General features: G+C 43.5%; 1 protein-coding gene across 2 annotated transcripts in view; it reads right to left on the bottom strand.

Moving 5' to 3' along the window:
• Positions 1 to 4,097: 4,097 nt before the first annotated feature.
• Positions 4,098 to 19,612, bottom strand: part of srp68 (signal recognition particle 68) — a 31,918-nt gene continuing 16,403 nt past the window's right edge. The window contains exons 9-16 of one of the 2 annotated variants that reach the window (XM_061881090.1): positions 14,263 to 14,361; positions 14,080 to 14,144; positions 13,813 to 13,966; positions 10,559 to 10,653; positions 6,705 to 6,834; positions 6,529 to 6,607; positions 6,411 to 6,463; positions 4,098 to 4,980 (exon numbers count right to left, since the gene is read on the bottom strand). In XM_061881090.1, the coding sequence (XP_061737074.1) occupies positions 4,753 to 4,980; positions 6,411 to 6,463; positions 6,529 to 6,607; positions 6,705 to 6,834; positions 10,559 to 10,653; positions 13,813 to 13,966; positions 14,080 to 14,144; positions 14,263 to 14,361 (903 nt within the window). In that variant the 3' untranslated portion in view covers positions 4,098 to 4,752. The remainder of the gene's footprint in view (positions 4,981 to 6,410; positions 6,464 to 6,528; positions 6,608 to 6,704; positions 6,835 to 10,558; positions 10,654 to 13,812; positions 13,967 to 14,079; positions 14,145 to 14,262; positions 14,362 to 19,612) is intronic. The other variant, XM_061881091.1, reaches the window with a different exon arrangement.

Genomic DNA, 19,612 nt, shown 5'->3' with positions numbered 1-19,612 from the left:
AATTCACCCATTTTAGAGTTCGGAAATCGGTTAAAAAAATAGATGGTCTTTTTTCTGCACCATCAAGGTATATATTGACGCTTACATAGGTCTGGTGGTAATGTTCCCCTTTAAGGGTCGAAACACTCGGTGAACGTTGGGGACCACCTGATGACCTCTTGTCCAGGCCGAAGCTTTATCCATTAGAAATGGATTATAATAGCACCTTTGATGTATTTGCAAACTAAAATATGTGCACAGAGAGGAGGGTGTGACTTTCATATGTTGTCAATATTCAGTGTTTTATCCTTCATAGTTAATGTTGCACAACCTGTATTTTCATGTACATTCTGGGTCATATTCCATTCCATTTAAGGTGGTCTGTCATAACATTTTTTAGTTTTCAATCAGACAATTATTGTGAGGTTTTGTATTAGTGTTCCTCTGGCCCCCCAGACACATTTTTTTCTCTCAATGTGCCCCCTCCCCCCGCGCCCGAGTCAATATAATTATCCCGGCCAGGTTTACATGGACGTGGCAAACAATGAAAGGAGTTAGCTTACATAACACCTATGTGCCTTACACTACATGTCTCAGTGTAATCATTAGCTGCATCTCATACTTGCCATTAGAACAAAGGTGAGTCATCGGTGTGAGTGTAAAAAAAAAAAAAAAAAAAAAAGAAACAAGCAAGTTGCTCGTGGAATGCAGCAGAGTGACTTTCCTTGCGAGCACACAATTACAATTACAGGTACACGCCCTTCCCGTAGTTTCATAGCATAATCCAGTCATACCAAAGACTATAAAAATGGGAGCCATTACCTCCCTGCTTAGCATTCAGCATCAAGGCTTGGAATTGGGGGTTAAATCACCAAAATGTTTCCCGAGCTCGGCCACTGCTGCTGCTCACTGCTCCCCTCACCTACCAGGTGGTGATCAAAAGTGATGGTTTAAATGCAGGGAATACTTTCACCACGCCTAGTGTGTGTGTGTGTGTGTGTGACTATAGTGGTACTTTAACTTTGCCGTATTAGCCTAGAATAGGCGGGCCATATTGAGAAATCCCCAAAAGAGGACACATCGGCTTCCCACCTATGGACATTGAAGTCGCTGCCGTTGTGTCCTTGGGCAGGACACTTCACCCTTTGCCCCCGGTGCCGCTCACACCGGTGAATGAATGATGAATGAATGACAGGTGGTGGTCGGAGGTGCAAACTGGCAGCCACGCTTCCGTCAGTCTAGTAGAGGAGGTGTATATTGTACCGCCCAAAAGTGCTGCAAAGGATTCTGGGTATTTGTTTTTTTGTGTTTATGTTGTGATACGGTGCGGTTGTTCTCCTGAAATGTGTCATTCTTGTTTGGTGTGGGTTCACAGTGTGGCGCATGTTTGTAACAGTGTTAAAGTTGTTCATACGCCCACCCTCAGTGTGACCTGTATGGCTGCTGAGCAAATATGCCTTGATTAGCAACCGGTCCATTGTCTTGCTCTCTCTGTCCCTCCTTAAATTCTGCTGCGTGCGCGAACCTTCACAATTTGTGTTCTCCAAGCCCTCCTTAAGCCTGCACGTCCATTGACAATCCACACAACCAACCCAGAGTCAAAACGTCGGACATTGGAGGCATTTAAGACACCCTGTCCGGACAGCCCCGCAAAAGAGGACATGTCTGGGGAAAAGAGGATGTATGGTCAGTCTAGCCTGGAAAATAGAAAACAGTAAATATTGTTTGTAGTGAGTGCAGAACGTAAAACATATTTATGGATAGACTGGGGGAAAAGTGACAAAAACAACATGCTAACGTTAGCTTACCTTGTTGCTTTAGCTCTGGGCGCTACTGTAGTGTAAGACTCCACAGTCTCTCCTTTGCTGCATCTGCCCTCAGTCTCCTCCTGGGTCAAACATGTCTTTTTGTTGTGGCCGACACGTAGTCAAGTAATTAAAAGAGACTCTTTTTTTCTCATCATTAGCAAACACGGATTCTTTGATTGTAGTTTGCTAGCATGGTGCGTTCAAAGAAGCTCGGTAATTGGCCTGCCATTCTTGAAGCTAAAAGCACGCCAAATCGAGATGAGTGAAATGGCGTTCTTTGCAGTGGAATGTTAAAGGCGGCCTTATTGTACGTGCATCCCTGCATCCCCAGTCTTTTTATTTCTTGATCATATCTGTAATCCCACCCACAACCACACCTTTTTCTTTGTTTTTAAATGAATTCACTCTATTTCATAGTTCAGTGTTTTTCAGGACGCTTTTCAATGAGTCGTGAATGCACCAACAAGTAAAAGGCCTTTAAATGAATAAAATACAATAAATAAAATGGCAGTTGAAATGAATGAATGTATTAAAAATAATGTCATGAAATATATAAACTGGTCAAGAAATATGGGAACGTATTCAAATATTTTTTTTTTTCGTAGTTTTAATGTAACATGGATAAAATCATGCAAAAAATAGGTATTAAACTAAACTTGATATTTATAATAACATAAATTGTATAACAAATGAAAATATAATTATTTTTTTAATTAATCAAATATATGTAACAAAAAAATTAATTTCAAGCTACATTAGTTTTAATTCATCCATCCATCATCTTCCGCTTATCCGAGGTCGGGTCGCGGGGGCAACAGCCTAAGCAGGGAAACCCAGACTTCCCTCTCACCAGCCACTTCGTCTAGCTCTTCCCGGGGGATCCCGAGGCGTTCCCAGGCCAGCCGGGAGACATAGTCTTCCCAACGTGTCCTAGGTCTTCCCCGTGGCCTCCTACTGGTTGGAAGTGCCCTAAACACCTGCCTAGGGAGGCGTTCGGGTGGCATCCTGACCAGATGCCCGAGCCACCTCATCTGGCTCCTCTCGATGTGAAGGAGCAGCGGCTTTACTTTGAGTTTCTCCCGGATGGCAGAGCTTCTCACCCTATCTCTAAGGGAGAGACCCGCCACCGCTTGTACCCGTGATCTTATCCTTTCGGTCATGACCCAAAGCTCATGACCATAGGTGAGGATGGAAACGTAGATTGACCGGTAAATTGAGAGCTTCGCCTTCCGGCTCAGCTCCTTCTTCACCACAACGGATCGGTACAACGTCCGCATTACTGAAGACGCCGCACCGATCCGCCTGTCGATCTCACGATCCACTCTTCCCCCACTCGTAAACAAGACTCCTAGGTACTTGAACTCCTCCACCTGGGGTAGGGTCTCCTCCTCAACCCGGAGATGGCATTCCATCCTTTTCCGGGCGAGAACCATGGACTCGGACTTGGAGGTGCTGATTCTCATTCCGGTCGCTTCACACTCGGCTCCGAACCGATCCAGTGAGAGCTGAAGATCCCGGCCAGATGAAGCCATCAGGACCACATCGTCTGCAAAAAGCAGAGACCTAATCCTTCGGTCACCAAACCGGAACGCCTTGACTGCGCCTAGAAATTCTGTCCATAAAAGTTATGAACAGAATGGGTGACAAAGGACAGCCTTGGCGGAGTCCAACCCTCACTGGAAATGTGTTCGACTTACTTTTAATTCATATTTGTATTAATTTATTTCTGGCACAAAAACACCTACTTACACTTTGCCAAAATTGTTTGACCACACCCCAAACCAAAGCTAGCAATTTCAAAACTGCTCTTGTAATTAATGTTTCATGATTGTGTGCTGAATTCATTCAAGTCTTCACCTAGGTTTCAATCAGCGGAAGAGAACATAAGACACATTTTTGCAATGAAAAATCTTAAGATGAAATCAAACTTTTTAGAGGGGGGAAACACCAGCAAACATAGGCAAGGTGACATTGATATTGTCACTTTTAAGGGGATAAGCAGCCACACCGGAAGACTTCTATCATGTGCTCTTTCAACACACAAGGACCTTCATCACCACGTCATCAGGGCACACTTTAGTGAGCCTCAGATGCTTCCAAAAAGGGAAAATGTCATCTCTTACACAACTTTACATTTAAAAATGTACACAACATTCACACCCAGCTGAGGCATCCCACGCAGGAGAGAGAGAGAGACACACACACACACACACACACACACACACACACACACACACACACACACACACACACACACACACACACACACGTTTGCAAATGCAACACTCGGGGCAACCATAAGCACCCATGTCATGATGCAAATAGTTTAATTACATCAAAATGATCTTTTCCCCCAATGATTAAGTCTTTATCAATGCCTTATTTGGTCATGTGGTAATTCCTACATGCCTGTCTTCAGTCTTCATAACAAAGTGTGTGTGTTGAATAATTAGACCTAAAACCAGCTTTTCTTGTGGGAGCAGACGCAAAAGCCAAAATAAAAAGGGAGCCATGTGGCCACGCTGAAACTTCACCAAAAAGTCTTTCTGATGGCTATGTGGGACTTCTTCATTTCAACGTGATACATATTGGGTCACTGCCTCCATTGAAAAAAATGCTGTGTGGGCTTCAACAAGCACAACAAATAAAAAGTAAACAGCCTATACTGATTGTATTTGCACAATGAGGACAAAAAGCGGCATGACTTCTTAAGGGCGCCTAGAGCGGTTTCATTCAAAGCAACAACAAAAAGAAACAAATTAGGCGTTCATCAGCTCTTGATCTGCAATGACAAACAGGACTTGGAGTTAAAAAAGGAGAGGCGGATAAAAGATGGCAGGTCAACTCCATTAAGCCTAAATTTCTTTCCTCAAACAAAAAATCTTCCGTCCATGACGCACGGAGGCACTGCAAATAACGCTTGGAAAGAACCAGACAATTGTATCCGGTAAATATGGAACTCTCCTTAGCTGCCGAAGCCAAAGATGCCCTTGATGTAGCCCGTCAGGCCGCCCTTGACCTTCTGCTCCACCTTGTCGTCCAGCGGCGGGAAGGCCACGTGGTTGAGCGCCAGGTCGAAGAACAAAGGCTTGCAGGGGATGGGCTGGAAGTCGGGCGGGAAATGCACCAGGTTGGGATGCTTCCCGACCAGGGAAGGGTCCAGGCGGAAGGTTTCCAAGCGGTCGCAGAGAGGCTGCCATGACAAGAGAGATAATCATCTTGCAGAGGCCACAGCTTTAAAGGGGAACATTATCACCAGACCTATGTAAGCGTCAATATATAACTTGATGGTGCAGAAAAATGACCATCTATTTTTTTAACCGATTTCCGAACTCTAAATGGGTGAATTTTGGTGAATTAAACGCCTTTCTGTTTATTGCGCTGGAGGCGATGACGTCAGAATGTGACGTCGCCGAGGTAACACACCCGCCATTTTCATTTTCAACACATTAGAAACACCGGGTCTCAGCTCTGTTATTTTCCGTTTTTTGGACTATTTTTTGGAACCTTGGAGACATCATGCCTTGACGGTGTGTTGTCGGAGGGTGTAACAACACTAACAGGGAGGGATTCAAGTTGCACCACTGGCCCGAAGATGCCAAAATGTCTGCCGCCAGACCCCGGTTGAATGTGCCAGAGTGTCTCCACATTTGACCGGCGATGCTAAGACAGACATGGCACAGAGATGTATGGATAACCTGCAGATGCATTTGCAACGATAGTCAACGAAATCACAAAGGTGATTTTTGTTGATGTTGACTGCCAGCTAATCGATGCTAACATGCTACGCTAATCGATGCTAACATGCTATTTACCGGCGGTGCTAAAGCAGACATGGTACAGAGATGTATGAATAACCTGCAGATGCATTTGCAACTATATTACGTTTCCTCCCACCCACATTTAATGCGAAACAAACACTTACCAATCCACGGATTTAAGTTGCACCAGTGTCACAAGATGCGAAAGTCCTGATCGTTTGGTCCGCACATTTTACCGGCGATGCTAACACAGCTATTCGGCCATGCTATGGCTATGAATAGCGTCAATAGCTATTCGCTCAATAGCTTCAGTTTCTTTTTCAATACTTTCATACTCCAACCATCTGTTTCAATACATGCGTAATCTGTTGAATTGCTTAGGTCGCTGAAATCCGAGTTTGAATCCGAGCTAATGTCGCTATATCTTGCTGTGGTATTCCCATTGTTTGTTTACATTGGCAGCACTGTGTGACGTCACAGGGAAATGGCCAGTGTCTTCGCAGAGAGCGAAAATAAGGCACTTTAAAGCTTTATTTAGGGATATTCCGAGACCGGTAAAATTTTGAAAAAAAATTCAAAAAAATACAACAAGCCACTGGGAACTGATTTTTATTGTTTTTAACCCTTTTAAAATTGTGATAATGTTCCCCTTTAAGACTTTTTAAGGTTCCGCGGATACCCTGCTTTACCAAGGCTGGTTAGACGTTTGATTTGCCAAGTTAAAAAAAGCACACAAAAGGTGGAATGTATGTGATGAAGACATTTGAACAGCTGAACTATCAAACATGTATGAAGGTGAAGGCGTGTTGTGATTTCTAAGTAGCAGTAGGTGCGATGACATTAAACACAGAACACGTCTTACCGTGTTGTCCTTCACTTGCTGTGGAGAGGGAAGGTCTGGCGTCTCATCAGTGTCTGTAAAGTACAAGTCAGCCATCAGACTGCAGTGCCAGCACAGTATGGAGTGCAGGAGTCCTCACCTAAAATAGCGGCTGCTTGAAGAGAGTATTTCTCTGCACTGACTTTAGCGATGAGCTCTTGAACATCAGGGAGATCCTGCTGACACACACACACGCACGCACGCACGCACACACACACACACGCACACACAGCAGATATATCAGACTGCAACACATTAACAGCTGCTGATGCCCACCTTGGAGATGTTGTTCATGCTCTTGGCCTTAGACTGAACCTCCTTGGCGTACTTCAGCACTCTCTCGTAGAGGACAAGAGCCTCACTCCACTTCTTCACCAAAACGTAGGACTGGGCTATATAGAAGCATCTACGACACAGACAGGAGAAGGAATCGGGGCCTAAGCATGAATGTACTGGTACATTAGTGCCGCATGTACAAAAACCAAAATCAATGAAGTTGTCAATTTGTGTAAATGGTAAATAAAAAGAGAATACAATGATTTATGATTTGCGTTTATATTCAATTGAATAGACAAGCGGTAGAAAATGGATGGATGGACTGCAAAGACGAGATATTTCATGTTCACACCGAGAAACTTCTTTTTTTCCCCCCCAAATAAACATGAACTTAGAATGTAATGGCAGTAACACATTGCAAAAAAGGCATTTTTTTACCAGTGTTTTACATAGCCTTCCCTTTTAACAACACTCAGTAAAGGTTTGGGAACTGAGGAGACACATTTTTGAAGTGGAATTATTTCCCATTCTTGCTTGATGTGCAGCTTAAGTTGTTCAACAGTCTCCTGCCACATATTTTAGCCTTCACACATTTTCAATGTCGGGACTACAGGCAGGCCAGTCTAGTACCAGCACTCTTTTACTATGAAGCCACGCTGTTGTAACACCTGGCTTGGCATTGTCTTGCCTGAAATAAGCAGGGGCGTCCATGATAACGTTATTGGATGGCAACATCCATCCATTCATTAATTTACTACCGCCTGTTCCCTTTGGGGTCCCGGGGGGCGCTGGTGCCTATCTCAGCTACAATCGGGCAGAAGGCGGGATACACCCTGGACAAGTCGCCACCTCATCACAGGGCCAACAAAGATAGACAGACAACATTCACACTCACATTCACACACTAGGGACCATTTAGTGTTCAGGGATGGGAATGAAAATTTACAAAATCAGCTGAAAATTTTTAAATCCTAAAACACCGCTTTGCGGAAGGCCACACAGCGGCTGCACCCGAGGGCACATAGTGCACTCGCCTGCTAGGGGGTCTGGGGGCATGCCCCCCCAGAAAAAATTGGAAATCTATGTTAGCTTAGGATGCATTTCCTGTTATTTTGAGTCAAAATCTAACAATATTCTCCTGACCAAAAATTGTGTGATGAAATTTATGTATACAAGTTTACACAACCAATATAAACAGAACATGAGTTCAGACATGCTCACAATAATTGAGGATCAGGGACTAGATATTGTCGGCAAACGACGCGTGCAGACGCCTATAACGGGCAATGTCATTGGTTGATGTTGTCAGCTTATATTAGAGCTAGCCAATCTGGTGCCTTCACACATTGGCCTTTTATTTTTCGCGGGAATTCTCTGCCTTGTACTGATAACTAGGTCAACGCAGAGACAAAAACCACGAGTACCTAACCCCCCCTATAATTTTCTCACCGGATTTAAACGATTCACAGAAATGACCCTGGCGGTAGGGGTGTAACGGTATACAAAAATTTCGGTTCGGTATGTACCTCGGTTTAGAGGTCACGGTTCGGTTTATTTTCGGTACAGTAAGAAAACAACAAAATATAAATTTTTTGGTTATTTATTTACAAAATTTGTAAACAATGGCTTGATCCTTTTAACATTGGGAACACTATAATAATTCTGCCCACGTTAATCCACATTAAACTGCCTCAAGTTGTTGCTTGGATGAAATAAAATGACAACTTTTCTTCTACATATAAAAAGTGCAACATTAAACAGTTTCAAGTCAACTCATCATGCTTAATTTATTACAGCATTTGGGAAGCCTGTAGCTGACTTTTATTATGTAAATGTTATATTTGTATCAACATGTGACAGCAGGGACCCTGCCATTCAAAACCAGGCTGCTACATTACTAATGATTCATGTAACTATAGCTAAAAAAATAGTACAGTAACAATAGGAGAGACTATTCATCCCTGAACACCAAGGAGTTCATGTAGGCTTAATGATGCACTTACATTATTATATAAACTATCACAGACAGAAACTCTTCATTTAATATAATGTCCTTTTTTGCTGCTCCAACACACCAAAATCAACACTGTCCGTAACACACACACACACACACACACACACCGCAAAATAAGTTAACGTTACGCTAAAAGCTAACGAACCTTCCACTCAAACAGGACTGCGAGTGAGCTGAGCTGCAGTTTGTTTCTAGAAGATCAACGGGCTCATAGTGATGTTTAGAAAGTAGTTGACTTGGATGTGTTTAGTGTAATTTGGAGAGTCCGCTGCTCACCTGCTAAACGCCTATCTGCTCGACGCTGAAGCACTGACTAGATACGCTCTGAATACGCATTGCTGATTGGCTTGTTATCGCTACTGTTGTAACCAATCAGATGGTTGTGTGGGAGGGACAATGCTGGGTGCTGTGTACGGACAGACACAGAGGCAGAACGGAGCGGAGCAGCTTGTTAAGACTTTAAAATAGGTGGCTACTTCATATGTTTGTGTGGAACACGTTCGGTACTCCTCAGCACTGAACCGGAACTCCCGTACCGAAACGGTTCAATACAAATACACTTATCGTTACACCCCTACCCGGCGGCGCCAAAATCGTCGGAATTCCACGGATCCGCGGAAAATTCCCATCCCTGATGTTGCCAATCAACCTATCCCCAGGTGCATGTCTTTGGAGGTGGGAGGGGCCTATCCCCAGGTGCATGTCTTTGGAGGTGGGAGGAAGCCGGAGTAGAACCCACGCAGTCATGGGGAGGACATGCAAACTCCACACAGAAAGATCCCGAGCCCGGGATTGAACCCTGACTACTCAGGACCTTCGTATTGTGAGGCAGACGCACTAACCCCTCTACCACCGTGCTGCCCGGATGGCAACATATGTAGCTCCAGAAGCTGTATGTACCTTTCAGCATTAATGGTGCCTTCACAGATGTGTAAGTCAGCCATGCCTTGGCCACTAATACACCCCCATACCATCACACATGCTGGCTTTTACACTTTCACCCTACAACAGACCCCACGGTTCTTTTCTTCTTTGGTCCACAGTTTCCAAAAACAATTTGAAATGTGGACTCGTCAGACCACAGAACACTTTTCCACTTTGCATCAGTCCACCATAGATGAGCTCAAGCCCAGCGAAGCCGGCGGAGTTTCTGGATGTTGTTAATAAATAGCTTTGGCTTTGTATAGAAGAGTTTTAACTTGCACTTACAGATGTAGTGACCAACTGTAGTTACTGACAGTGGTTTTCTGAAATGTTCCTGAGCCCATGCGGTGATATCCTTTACACACTCTTGTGGCTTTTTGATGCAGTACCACCTGAGGGATCCAAGGTGTGTAATATCATGGCTTATGTGCACATTCTCTGAAGGTTTTTATGGTGAAATCCCAAAATTCCTTGCAATAGCTGCTTGATAAATGTTCTTAAACAATTTGCTCAGGCATTTGTTGACAAAGTGGTGACCCTCGCCCCGTCCTTGTTTGTGAATGAGTGAGCATTTCATGGAAGCTGCTTTTATAGCCAATCACGGCACCCACCTGTTCCCAATTAGCCCGTTCACCTGTGGGATGTTCCAAATAAGTCTTTGATGAGCATTCCTCAACTATCTCACTCTTTTTTGTCACGTGTGCCAGCTTTTTTAAAACATTCCAAATGAGCTGATATGTGCAAAAAATTACGTTTTCCAGTTGGAACATTAGGTATCTTGTCTTTGCAGTCTATTCAATTGAATATAAGTTAAAAATGATTTTCAAAACATTGTATTCTCTTTTTATTTACCATTTACACAACGTGACAACTTCACTGCTCCTTTGGGGGTTGTATGATGTAAAAAGTCTCTGACCTGTAGGCCTTATAGGCCAGAGTCTTGAGGGACACCTCCTTCTGAAAGGTGTGGTCATCCTCTAGACCCTGCAGGGTCGAGAGTTCAGCCAGACTCTGTTGAGACAGCAAAAAAAAAGGTTACAGAAGTACAATCATGCACGCAAGATGATGGTACAGTAGCTCACAGAAGCAGTAATAGTGATTATTGTATTCCATTTTCCCAATGGACATACTATAGAAATCGAAAAATATGTTTTTTTTCCCCCAGGTAGTAGTCAAGGAGGCCAACAACTGATATTTGGAGCTGATATCAACAGGCAGTAAAAGTTATTTAAACACGAAGAGTATATTTCAGTTAACATCTGGACAAGGTTTTATGTTTTTACTCTTCTTTTTTTTAGGAAACATGGGACCAGTAGCAACATAATGTTTTATGCGGCGCAAATGTTGTGGTCATTTAGCAGCAAAAAACATGAGGGAATTTCACCAACAACTTCATTACATGTGTCTACGATGAGCTCTTCAAAATAAGGCAAATCTCCTGAAAATCTGTAAAAATATGGCATTTCACTACATCACAAACACTTGCCATTTACTCAATTGTATACAGTTTAACAGCAGTTTATGGATTTGATACATTGTAAGGTTTCCTTGCAAGGAACACTGAAATATTGCAAACATTGAAATAAAAACAATTCTGGGCTCCTCTGGTAGTTTATAGTTGAGACATTTTCCTAACTGGCTGGCATCATTTCTTCCTGAATGTTACTCCTATTATAGAATAAGATAGTTACACAATTTTAGAATTTTGGCAGAGATATATTTTCTGTCATCTTCACATTTATCCATCTGTGTCCCGTTATTGATTTAATCACAAAAGACGCAGCACTCCCTCAATGAGGTTTGTCTAGTCGATCGCTGCAGTAGCGGAAACAAACAAAACGGGACCAAGAAGACACCAGGAAAAAAGGAGAAAAACTGGATTTTCCAGCAAAAATGTAAAGTTTTGACAGGCAGGCAGAGGAGATGTACTGTAGGACAGTGGTCCCCAACCACCGGGCCGGGCCGCAGAAGAATTCTTAATTAATTTTTTTTAATTAAATCAATATTAAAAAACACAAGATACACTTACAATTAGTTGTTGAAGTAATGTGTTAATAAAAGTCCATATGAGTACACAGTGGATTCACGTTTCTTATTTTACTTTTTTCCTGACAAAAAAAAAGAATCCCCTCCCCCGCCGGGCCGCGGGACAAATTATCAAGCGTTGACTGGTCCGCAGCTACAAAGAGGTTGGGGACCACTGCTGTAGGAGAGCAGCACTGCTTTAGAAGAAAAGATAAGGGGTGGGCCTGGCTGCGTGAACACGGCCAAGGAGACCGGAGAAAAATTCTCATAAAATCTCAAATAAATGCCCTTTCAGATATCAAAACATATTTGGGAAGAATTATTGACAATGACAATCATTTTAATTGGTAAATTAATTTAAAAAGATGAATAAATTGGGCTCCAGCAAGAAGGGAACTGTTCTCATGCAAGGCAAAAGGGCTGGTGCTTAAAGGGGAACATTATCACAATTTCAAAAGGGTTAAAAACAATAAAAATCCGTTCGCAGTGGCCTGTTGTATTTTTTGAATTTTTTTTCCAAATTTTACCGGTCCCGGAATATCCCTAAATAAAGCTTTAAAGTTCTTGATTTTCCCTATTTGCGACTCGACTGTCCATTTCCCTGTTACGTCATACAGGGCTGCCAATACAAACAACATGGCGGTTACCACAGCAAGATATAGCGACATTAGCTCGGATTCAGACTCGGATTTCAGCGGCTTAAGCGATTCAACAGATTACGCATGTATTGAAACAAATGGTCGGAGTATGGAGGCAAATAGCGAAAACGAAATTGAAGAAGACATTGAAGCTATTGAGCGAATAGCTATTGACGCTATTCGGCCATAGCGTGGGTGTACCTAATGAAGTGGCCCATAGCATGGCTGCCTTATTAGCATCGCCGGTAAAATGTGCGGACCAAACGATCAGGACTTTCGCATCTTGTGACACTGGAGCAACTTAAATCCGTCGATTGGTAAGTGTTTGTTTCGCATTAAATGAGGGTATCTAGTTTCAAATGTACATACAGCCAGCGTAAATAGCATGTTAGCATCGATTAGCATAGCATGTTAGCATCGATTAGCTGGCAGTCATGCCATGACCAAATATGTCTGATTAGCACATAAGTCAACATCAACAAAACTCACCTTTGTGATTTCGTTGACTTAATTGTTGCAAATGCATCTGCAGGTTATCCATACATCTCTGTGCCATGTCTGTCTTAGCATCGCCGGTCAAATGTGAAGACACTTTGGTACATTCAACGGGGGTCTGGTGGCAGATTTTTTGCCAGTGGTGCAACTTGAATCCCTTCCTGTTAGTGTTGTTACACCCTCTGACAACACACTGACCAGGCATGTCTCCAAGGTTCCAAAAAATAGTCGAAAAAACGGAAAATAACAGAGCTGTGACCTGGTGTTTGTAATGTGAAAATGAAAATGGCGGGTGTGTTACCTCGGTGACGTCACGTTCTGACGTCATCGGTAAAAGACCGATAAACAGAAAGGCGTTTAATTTGCCAAAATTCACTCATTTAGAGTTCGGAAATCGGTTAAAAAAATACATGGTCTTTTTTCTGCAACATCAAGGTATATATTGACGCTTGCATAGGTTTGGGGATAATGTTCCCCTTTAAGCAGTGGCTATTACTATCTACTTGACTCATTTGTATTTAAATACTGCTATCATATGTGTATATATTGTATCTGCTGATATAAAAAAAAACAGCCAATACCAACATCCGTCAAAATGCCAAACAATGGCTCAGACAATCGGTCAATGTTGAATAGAAATCAAACTATATTGACTTTGCAAGGAAAAGTCATCACACAGCCCATGTAAGAACACATCATTTGTCCAAAACAACATCTCGGAAGGTTTTTGACTGCGTTATCGTTTAGGAAAATGCGGTCCACTTTCCCAAATAAATGGGCTCATGCCCAGCTTCACAATGCCACAGTATATTCCGGCAATTAATGAACCGCAGCTTTTCCAGTGCCATCAGCACTCATGCAGCCCCATACAATAACACTACTATCAGCGAGCCTGACAGAATTAACTCCTCTCAAGTCTATCTATGTTTTTTTATATAGTATTTCACCTTGAGAAGATCATGTACTAAAAATGGGTACACACTCTTGTGCGGTTGTTTCCAAATACGCTTACCTGCAGGATGATGTCATACAGTCGGATGAGGTCCTGTGGGCGGGGGCCCCTCTTGTTCTCGTCCACCTCAGGTTCCTTTAGCTTGGCCTGCAGCGTGTGCGCCATGCTCTCGTTCCTCTTCACCAGCGTGCACAGCTTGATGAAGGTCAGGTAGCTGGGAGAAGACACCACCAAAACCTTAGAAGCCCTCAAAACATCTATGCTATTAAAAAGGCAGTAAAAAAACAACAAAAATATGATGAAGTAGAATGAACTCAAAGCAAGTACCTGTGCAGGAACTGCATGTTGGACACTTTGCCATTGTCAGCATCAGAGCTTCTCTCTCGCTGCTTCTAGAATGGCAACAAGCAATAAAAAAAAAAATCGAAGAAAGAAAAAAACAATCCCATTCCTACTATTGTTACAATTTAGGATTAGCAGGATGTCAACTTGCAGGTGTGTGTATCGTACCGCTTCAGTCTTGAGCTCCTCTCGCACAGCTTGGATGGTGTCCCTGCACTCGGCCAGCAGCGTCTCATACAGATGCTCTTTGGTGTCCTCATTCGCCGCCTTCTCAGGACAGCATACAAGAAAACATTTGATTTACTGGGATTTGGAACACAGATTAAAAAAAGTAAACATGCTACACTAACACCCGATGACTTTGACAAAGTAGTGCCTTTAAAACAATAAGAATGGTTCAAAACAAATGGGTTTAATAAGCAAAAGAATATGGGAGGCCATTGTCTATGTTGTAGGGATGCAAGGATTCATTGACATTGTCCAGAAAAAAATTTCTCGCAGACAAACTCATTTGTCAACAATAGTCAGTGACGTCATCCCTCGCGGTTTTTCTCCCCAACTGAGGCAAGTCAGCACATTAAAACCTTTTAAGTGTGGGAACATTTTATACATACATAAAAGCATATATAAATACATGAGAATGAATGTGGGAAATAGTGTCAAAGCGCTTTGAGTACCATCCATTTCCTACCGCTTATTCCTTTTTGGGGTCGCGGGGGGCACTGGCGCCTATCTCAGCTACAATCGGGCGGAAGGCGGGGTACACCCCGGACAAGTCGCCACCTCATCGCAGGGCCAACACAGATAGACAGACAACATTCACACTCACATTCACACACTAGGGCCAATTTAGTGTTGCCAATCAACCTATCCCCAGGTGCATGTCTTTGGAAGTGGGAGGAAGCCGGAGTACCCGGAGGGAACCCACGCATTCACGGGGAGAACATGCAAACTCCACACAGAAAGATCCCGAGCCTGGATTTGAACCCAGGACTGCAGGACCTTCGTATTGTGAGGCAGACGCACTAACCCCTCTTCCACCGTGAAGCCCCCGCTTTGAGTACCTTACAGGTAAAAAAAGCGCTATAAAAGTGTAACCGTTACCATTTTTACATGCACACACATATATACATACACACGCATATATGCGGTACACACATACAAAGTACAATCTACTAGATAGCTAAAATGTTCAAACATTATCATCACAAGATGCTTGTTTCTTTTTGAAGAAATTTGATAGATTTGTTTGTGATGAGGTGGCGACTTGTCCAGGGTGTACCCCGCCTACCCCCAGAATGCAGCTGAGATAGGCTCCAGCAGCCCCCGCAACCCCAAAAGGGACAAGCGGTAAAAAATGGATGGATGGATGGATGGGATGATTGTTTTTATTGCTACTATCTTACTTCCCTTTGTTTTCATTTAAAAAAGCACTTTTAAATCGACAGTTCAACAGTTAGTTTTGTACATTGTAACAGCTTAATGAGGAGCACAGTTACAATATTGATACTTCTGAAGTAATTAGTAAAATATCTTAAAATTAATTAAAAAGCCAATGGCTAAATTAGAGCTACTGAATATATTTACACTCCAAAATGCGACTCGTCGACAAATCGTTAAGATAATCAATGACTAGCCGACTATGAAAAAAGTCGCCATACTATGTTAAATGCTGGTCTATGGTTCCGGTATCACTCCACCCTTTTACCAACACATGACACACCATCATTATATTTCAACGTCTTTAAACTCATAAGTCTATCACAGTAGATTGAAAGTGCTGGGATCAAAGCAGGAATGCATTAATGAAAAAGGTAAAAAGGGAAGAGGAGGTGATGGTATGTGGTCCAGCAGGCTGCTGATGCATTCCTGCTCAGCTTATCATTATGCATACTCTCTTTTAAGGTTCAAATCTCTCTGATCACCTCCCAAATACTTGGATAACGCTTCGTCCATAGAAAAAGAACCCATCATTTACCGTATTTTTCGGAGTATAAGTCGCTCCTGCCGAAAATGCATAATAAAGAAGGAAAAAAACATACATAAGTCGCACTGGAGTATAAGTCGCATTTTTGGGGGATATTTATTTGATTAAACCCAACACCAAGAATAGACATTAGAAAGGCAATTTAAAATAGATAAAGAATAGTGAACAACAGGCTGAATAAGTGTACGTTATATGAGGCAAAAATAAGCAACTGAGAAGGTGCCTGCTATGTTAACCTAACATATTATGGTAATATCCATCCATCCATCCATCCATCATCTTCCGCTTATCCGAGGTCGGGTCGCGGGGGCAGCAGCCTAAGCAGGGAAGCCCGGACTTCCCTCTCACCAGCCACTTCGTCTAGTTCTTCCCGGGGGATCCCGAGGCGTTCCCAGGCCAGCCGGGAGACATAGTCTTCCCAACGTGTCCTGGGTCTTCCCCGTGGCCTCCTACCGGTTGGACGTGCCCTAAACACCTCCCTAGGGAGGCGTTCGGGTGGCATCCTGACCAGATGCCCGAACCACCTCATCTGGCTCCTCTCGATGTGGAGGTGCAGCGGCTTTACTTTGAGTTCCTCCCGGATGGCAGAGCTTCTCACCCTATCTCTAAGGGAGAGACCCGCCACACGGCGGAGGAAACTCATTTGGGCCGCTTGTACCCGTGATCTTATCCTTTCGGTCATGACCCAAAGCTCATGACCATAGGTGAGGATGGGAACGTAGATCGATCGGTAAATTGAGAGCTTTGCCTTCCGGCTCAGCTCCTTCTTCCCCGCAACGGATCGATACAACGTCCGCATTACTGAAGACGCCGCACCGATCCGCCTGTCGATCTCACGAGCCACTCTTCCCCCACTCGTGAACAAGACTCCTAGGTACTTGAACTCCTCCACTTGGGGCAGGGTCTCCTCCCCAACCCGGAGATGGCACTCCACCCTTTTCCGGGCGAGAACCATGGACTCGGACTTGGAGGTGCTGATTCTCATTCCGGTCGCTTCACACTCTGCTGCGAACCGATCCAGCGAGAGCTGAAGATCCCGGTCAGATGAAGCCATCAGGACCACATTATCTGCAAAAAGCAGAGACCCAATCCCGCGGCCACCAAATGGTAATAGTCATTCAAATAACTATAACATATAGAACATGCTATACCTTTACCAAACAATCCGTCACTCCTAATCCATAAATCCCATGAAATCTAATACATCTAGTCTCTTACGTGAATGAGCTAAATAATTTTATTTGATATTTTACGGTAATGTGTTAATAATTCCACACATAAGTCGCTCCTGAGTATAAGTCGCACCCCCGGCAAAACTATGAAAAAAAAATGCGACTTATAGTCCGAAAAATAGGGTACTGTATTTGTTGCACTAAAGCTCATGTTAAAAAAGTAATATTTGTGCGACGCGGCGTAAGGGGATAAAGCTACTTTACGCCACACACTCAGTGCCAACACCCTGGCGACACCCTGCACAACCGGGTCTACCTGTTACTCATTCTGTGGTTCATGCTGTAGACCAATGAGGAAAAAGGAGCCTTCACTACAGTGAAGTGAAATGAAGTGAATTATATTTATATAGCGCTTTTCTCAAGTGACTCAAAGCGCTTTACATAGTGACACCCAATATCTAAGTTACATTTAAACCAGTGTGGGTTGCACTGGGAGCAGGTGGGTAAAGTGTCCTGCCCAAGGACACAACGGCAGTGACTAGGATGGCGCAGGTTACGGCCAAACACCAGAGGACTACCTCGTGTAAAAAAGACAGAAGTGCCTAAGAGTGTCCATGTGACACGCTCTGATTCCCGCAGAGCTATCTGCAACGAGCACTGTCATCACCTCTGGTTTTCCAAATGAAACAAAGGTCGTTAAATGACCGCACTTGTGTGTCACGCAGCAGCTGGGTGCAGTCATGCGTGTACCAATATGTACAGAATGTAGTTGTGCGATGAGTGGGACCGCATGCCACAGGGTGTGATGGGCGTGCCCGCAAGATGTGCTCTTCAAAAAAACAGGAGGAATGACTTCAGGTGGTTTTGATTCACCGCAGCGGACAAAAACGAGGACAGTGACACCACTTGAATGTTTAGAAAACTACACTAATACACAAGGATGGTATTATGGGGATTGCACAAAGACAAGGCGTGCCCAACTCCTTGTCTTGGAGGGCCACATCGCAGTTATGGTTGCCCTTGTAACACAGAGTAATATATCAATATAAATGTATAAGGATTCCTCTCATATTACATAACTGCCAATGCATTTGAGATTGTATCTTTTAGGTACGCTGTAAAAAACTAATACAATTTCACTGTAAAAAAACATCTGCTCGCTCGCCCCCCCCAAAAAAAATTTTTTTTTTTTTTTACAGTGTACAATTTGATGGATAACTTGCTTTAAAATCATAAGTAAAGCAGATATCTAAGTAACAATTTTTATTTACACAGACAAAATTGAAGTTTTAAAGATATGCAATTGCAGGCAGTACTTCCATCCATCCATTTCCTACCGCTTATTCCCTTTGGGGTCGCGGGGGGCGCTGGCGTCTATCTCAGCTACAATCGGGCGGAAGGCGGGGTACACCCTGGACAAGCCGCCACCTCATCGCAGGGCCAACACAGATAGACAGACAACATTCACACTCACATTCACACACTAGGGCCAATTTAGTGTTGCCAATCAACCTATCCCCAGGTGCATGTCTTTGGAAGTGGGAGGAAGCCGGAGTACCCGGAGGGAACCCACGCATTCACGGGGAGAACATGCAAACTCCTCACAGAAAGATCCCGAGCCTGGATTTGAACCCAGGACTGCAGGAACTTCGTATTGTGAGGCAGACGCACTAACCCCTCTGCCACCGTGAAGCCCAATGTCAAAATGGAAAGAACAAATACATTTAGTAAGACAAGGTAAACATTATTTCGAAGCTTTTGCTGGTCACATAAAAATGAGGTGGCGGGACAGATCTGGCCCCCGGCCTTGAGTTTGACACGTGTGGTGTAACGGAATGTTACTTGAGGCGTTAACATATTTTGGTGGCTTTCCACGTGTAAACTGGTTTGAACTGTATGAAAGTAACAGGTGCCGCTATAACCACACACTCAAGGGCTATTTCAAACAAAAGCTTGAAAAAGTAAGTCCTTCCCACTGAGGAAATACAGGAAGAATTGGGGTTAATTCATGGGTCAGGTGAGGGAGAGGAAAAAAAAAAAATAATAAAAAAAAAAAAATCACACTAAATAATTCAAATAAGTGAATCATACATACAGAACGGGTAACATCCTATAAGGCAGGGATGTCAAACGTACGGCCCTCGAACAGGTTTTATCCGGCCCGCGGGATGATTTTGCTAAGTATACAAATTAACCTGAAATTTTTGAATGAAAGAAACAGCTCTTCTACATGTGTCTACTGGATGTTGCAATAGCATTTCTTTGTATCTCTGGAGGCTTCACAGTGGCAGAGGGGTTAGTGCGTCTGCCTCACAATACGAAGGTCCTGCAGTCCTGGGTTCAATCCCAGGCCCGGGAT

The sequence above is a fragment of the Nerophis ophidion genome, linkage group LG20, assembly GCF_033978795.1.
Source record: "Nerophis ophidion isolate RoL-2023_Sa linkage group LG20, RoL_Noph_v1.0, whole genome shotgun sequence".
Classification (NCBI taxonomy): domain Eukaryota; kingdom Metazoa; phylum Chordata; class Actinopteri; order Syngnathiformes; family Syngnathidae; genus Nerophis; species Nerophis ophidion.
Note: the sequence above shows the minus strand (reverse complement) of the source record. Positions and strands in the feature narration are given on the sequence as shown.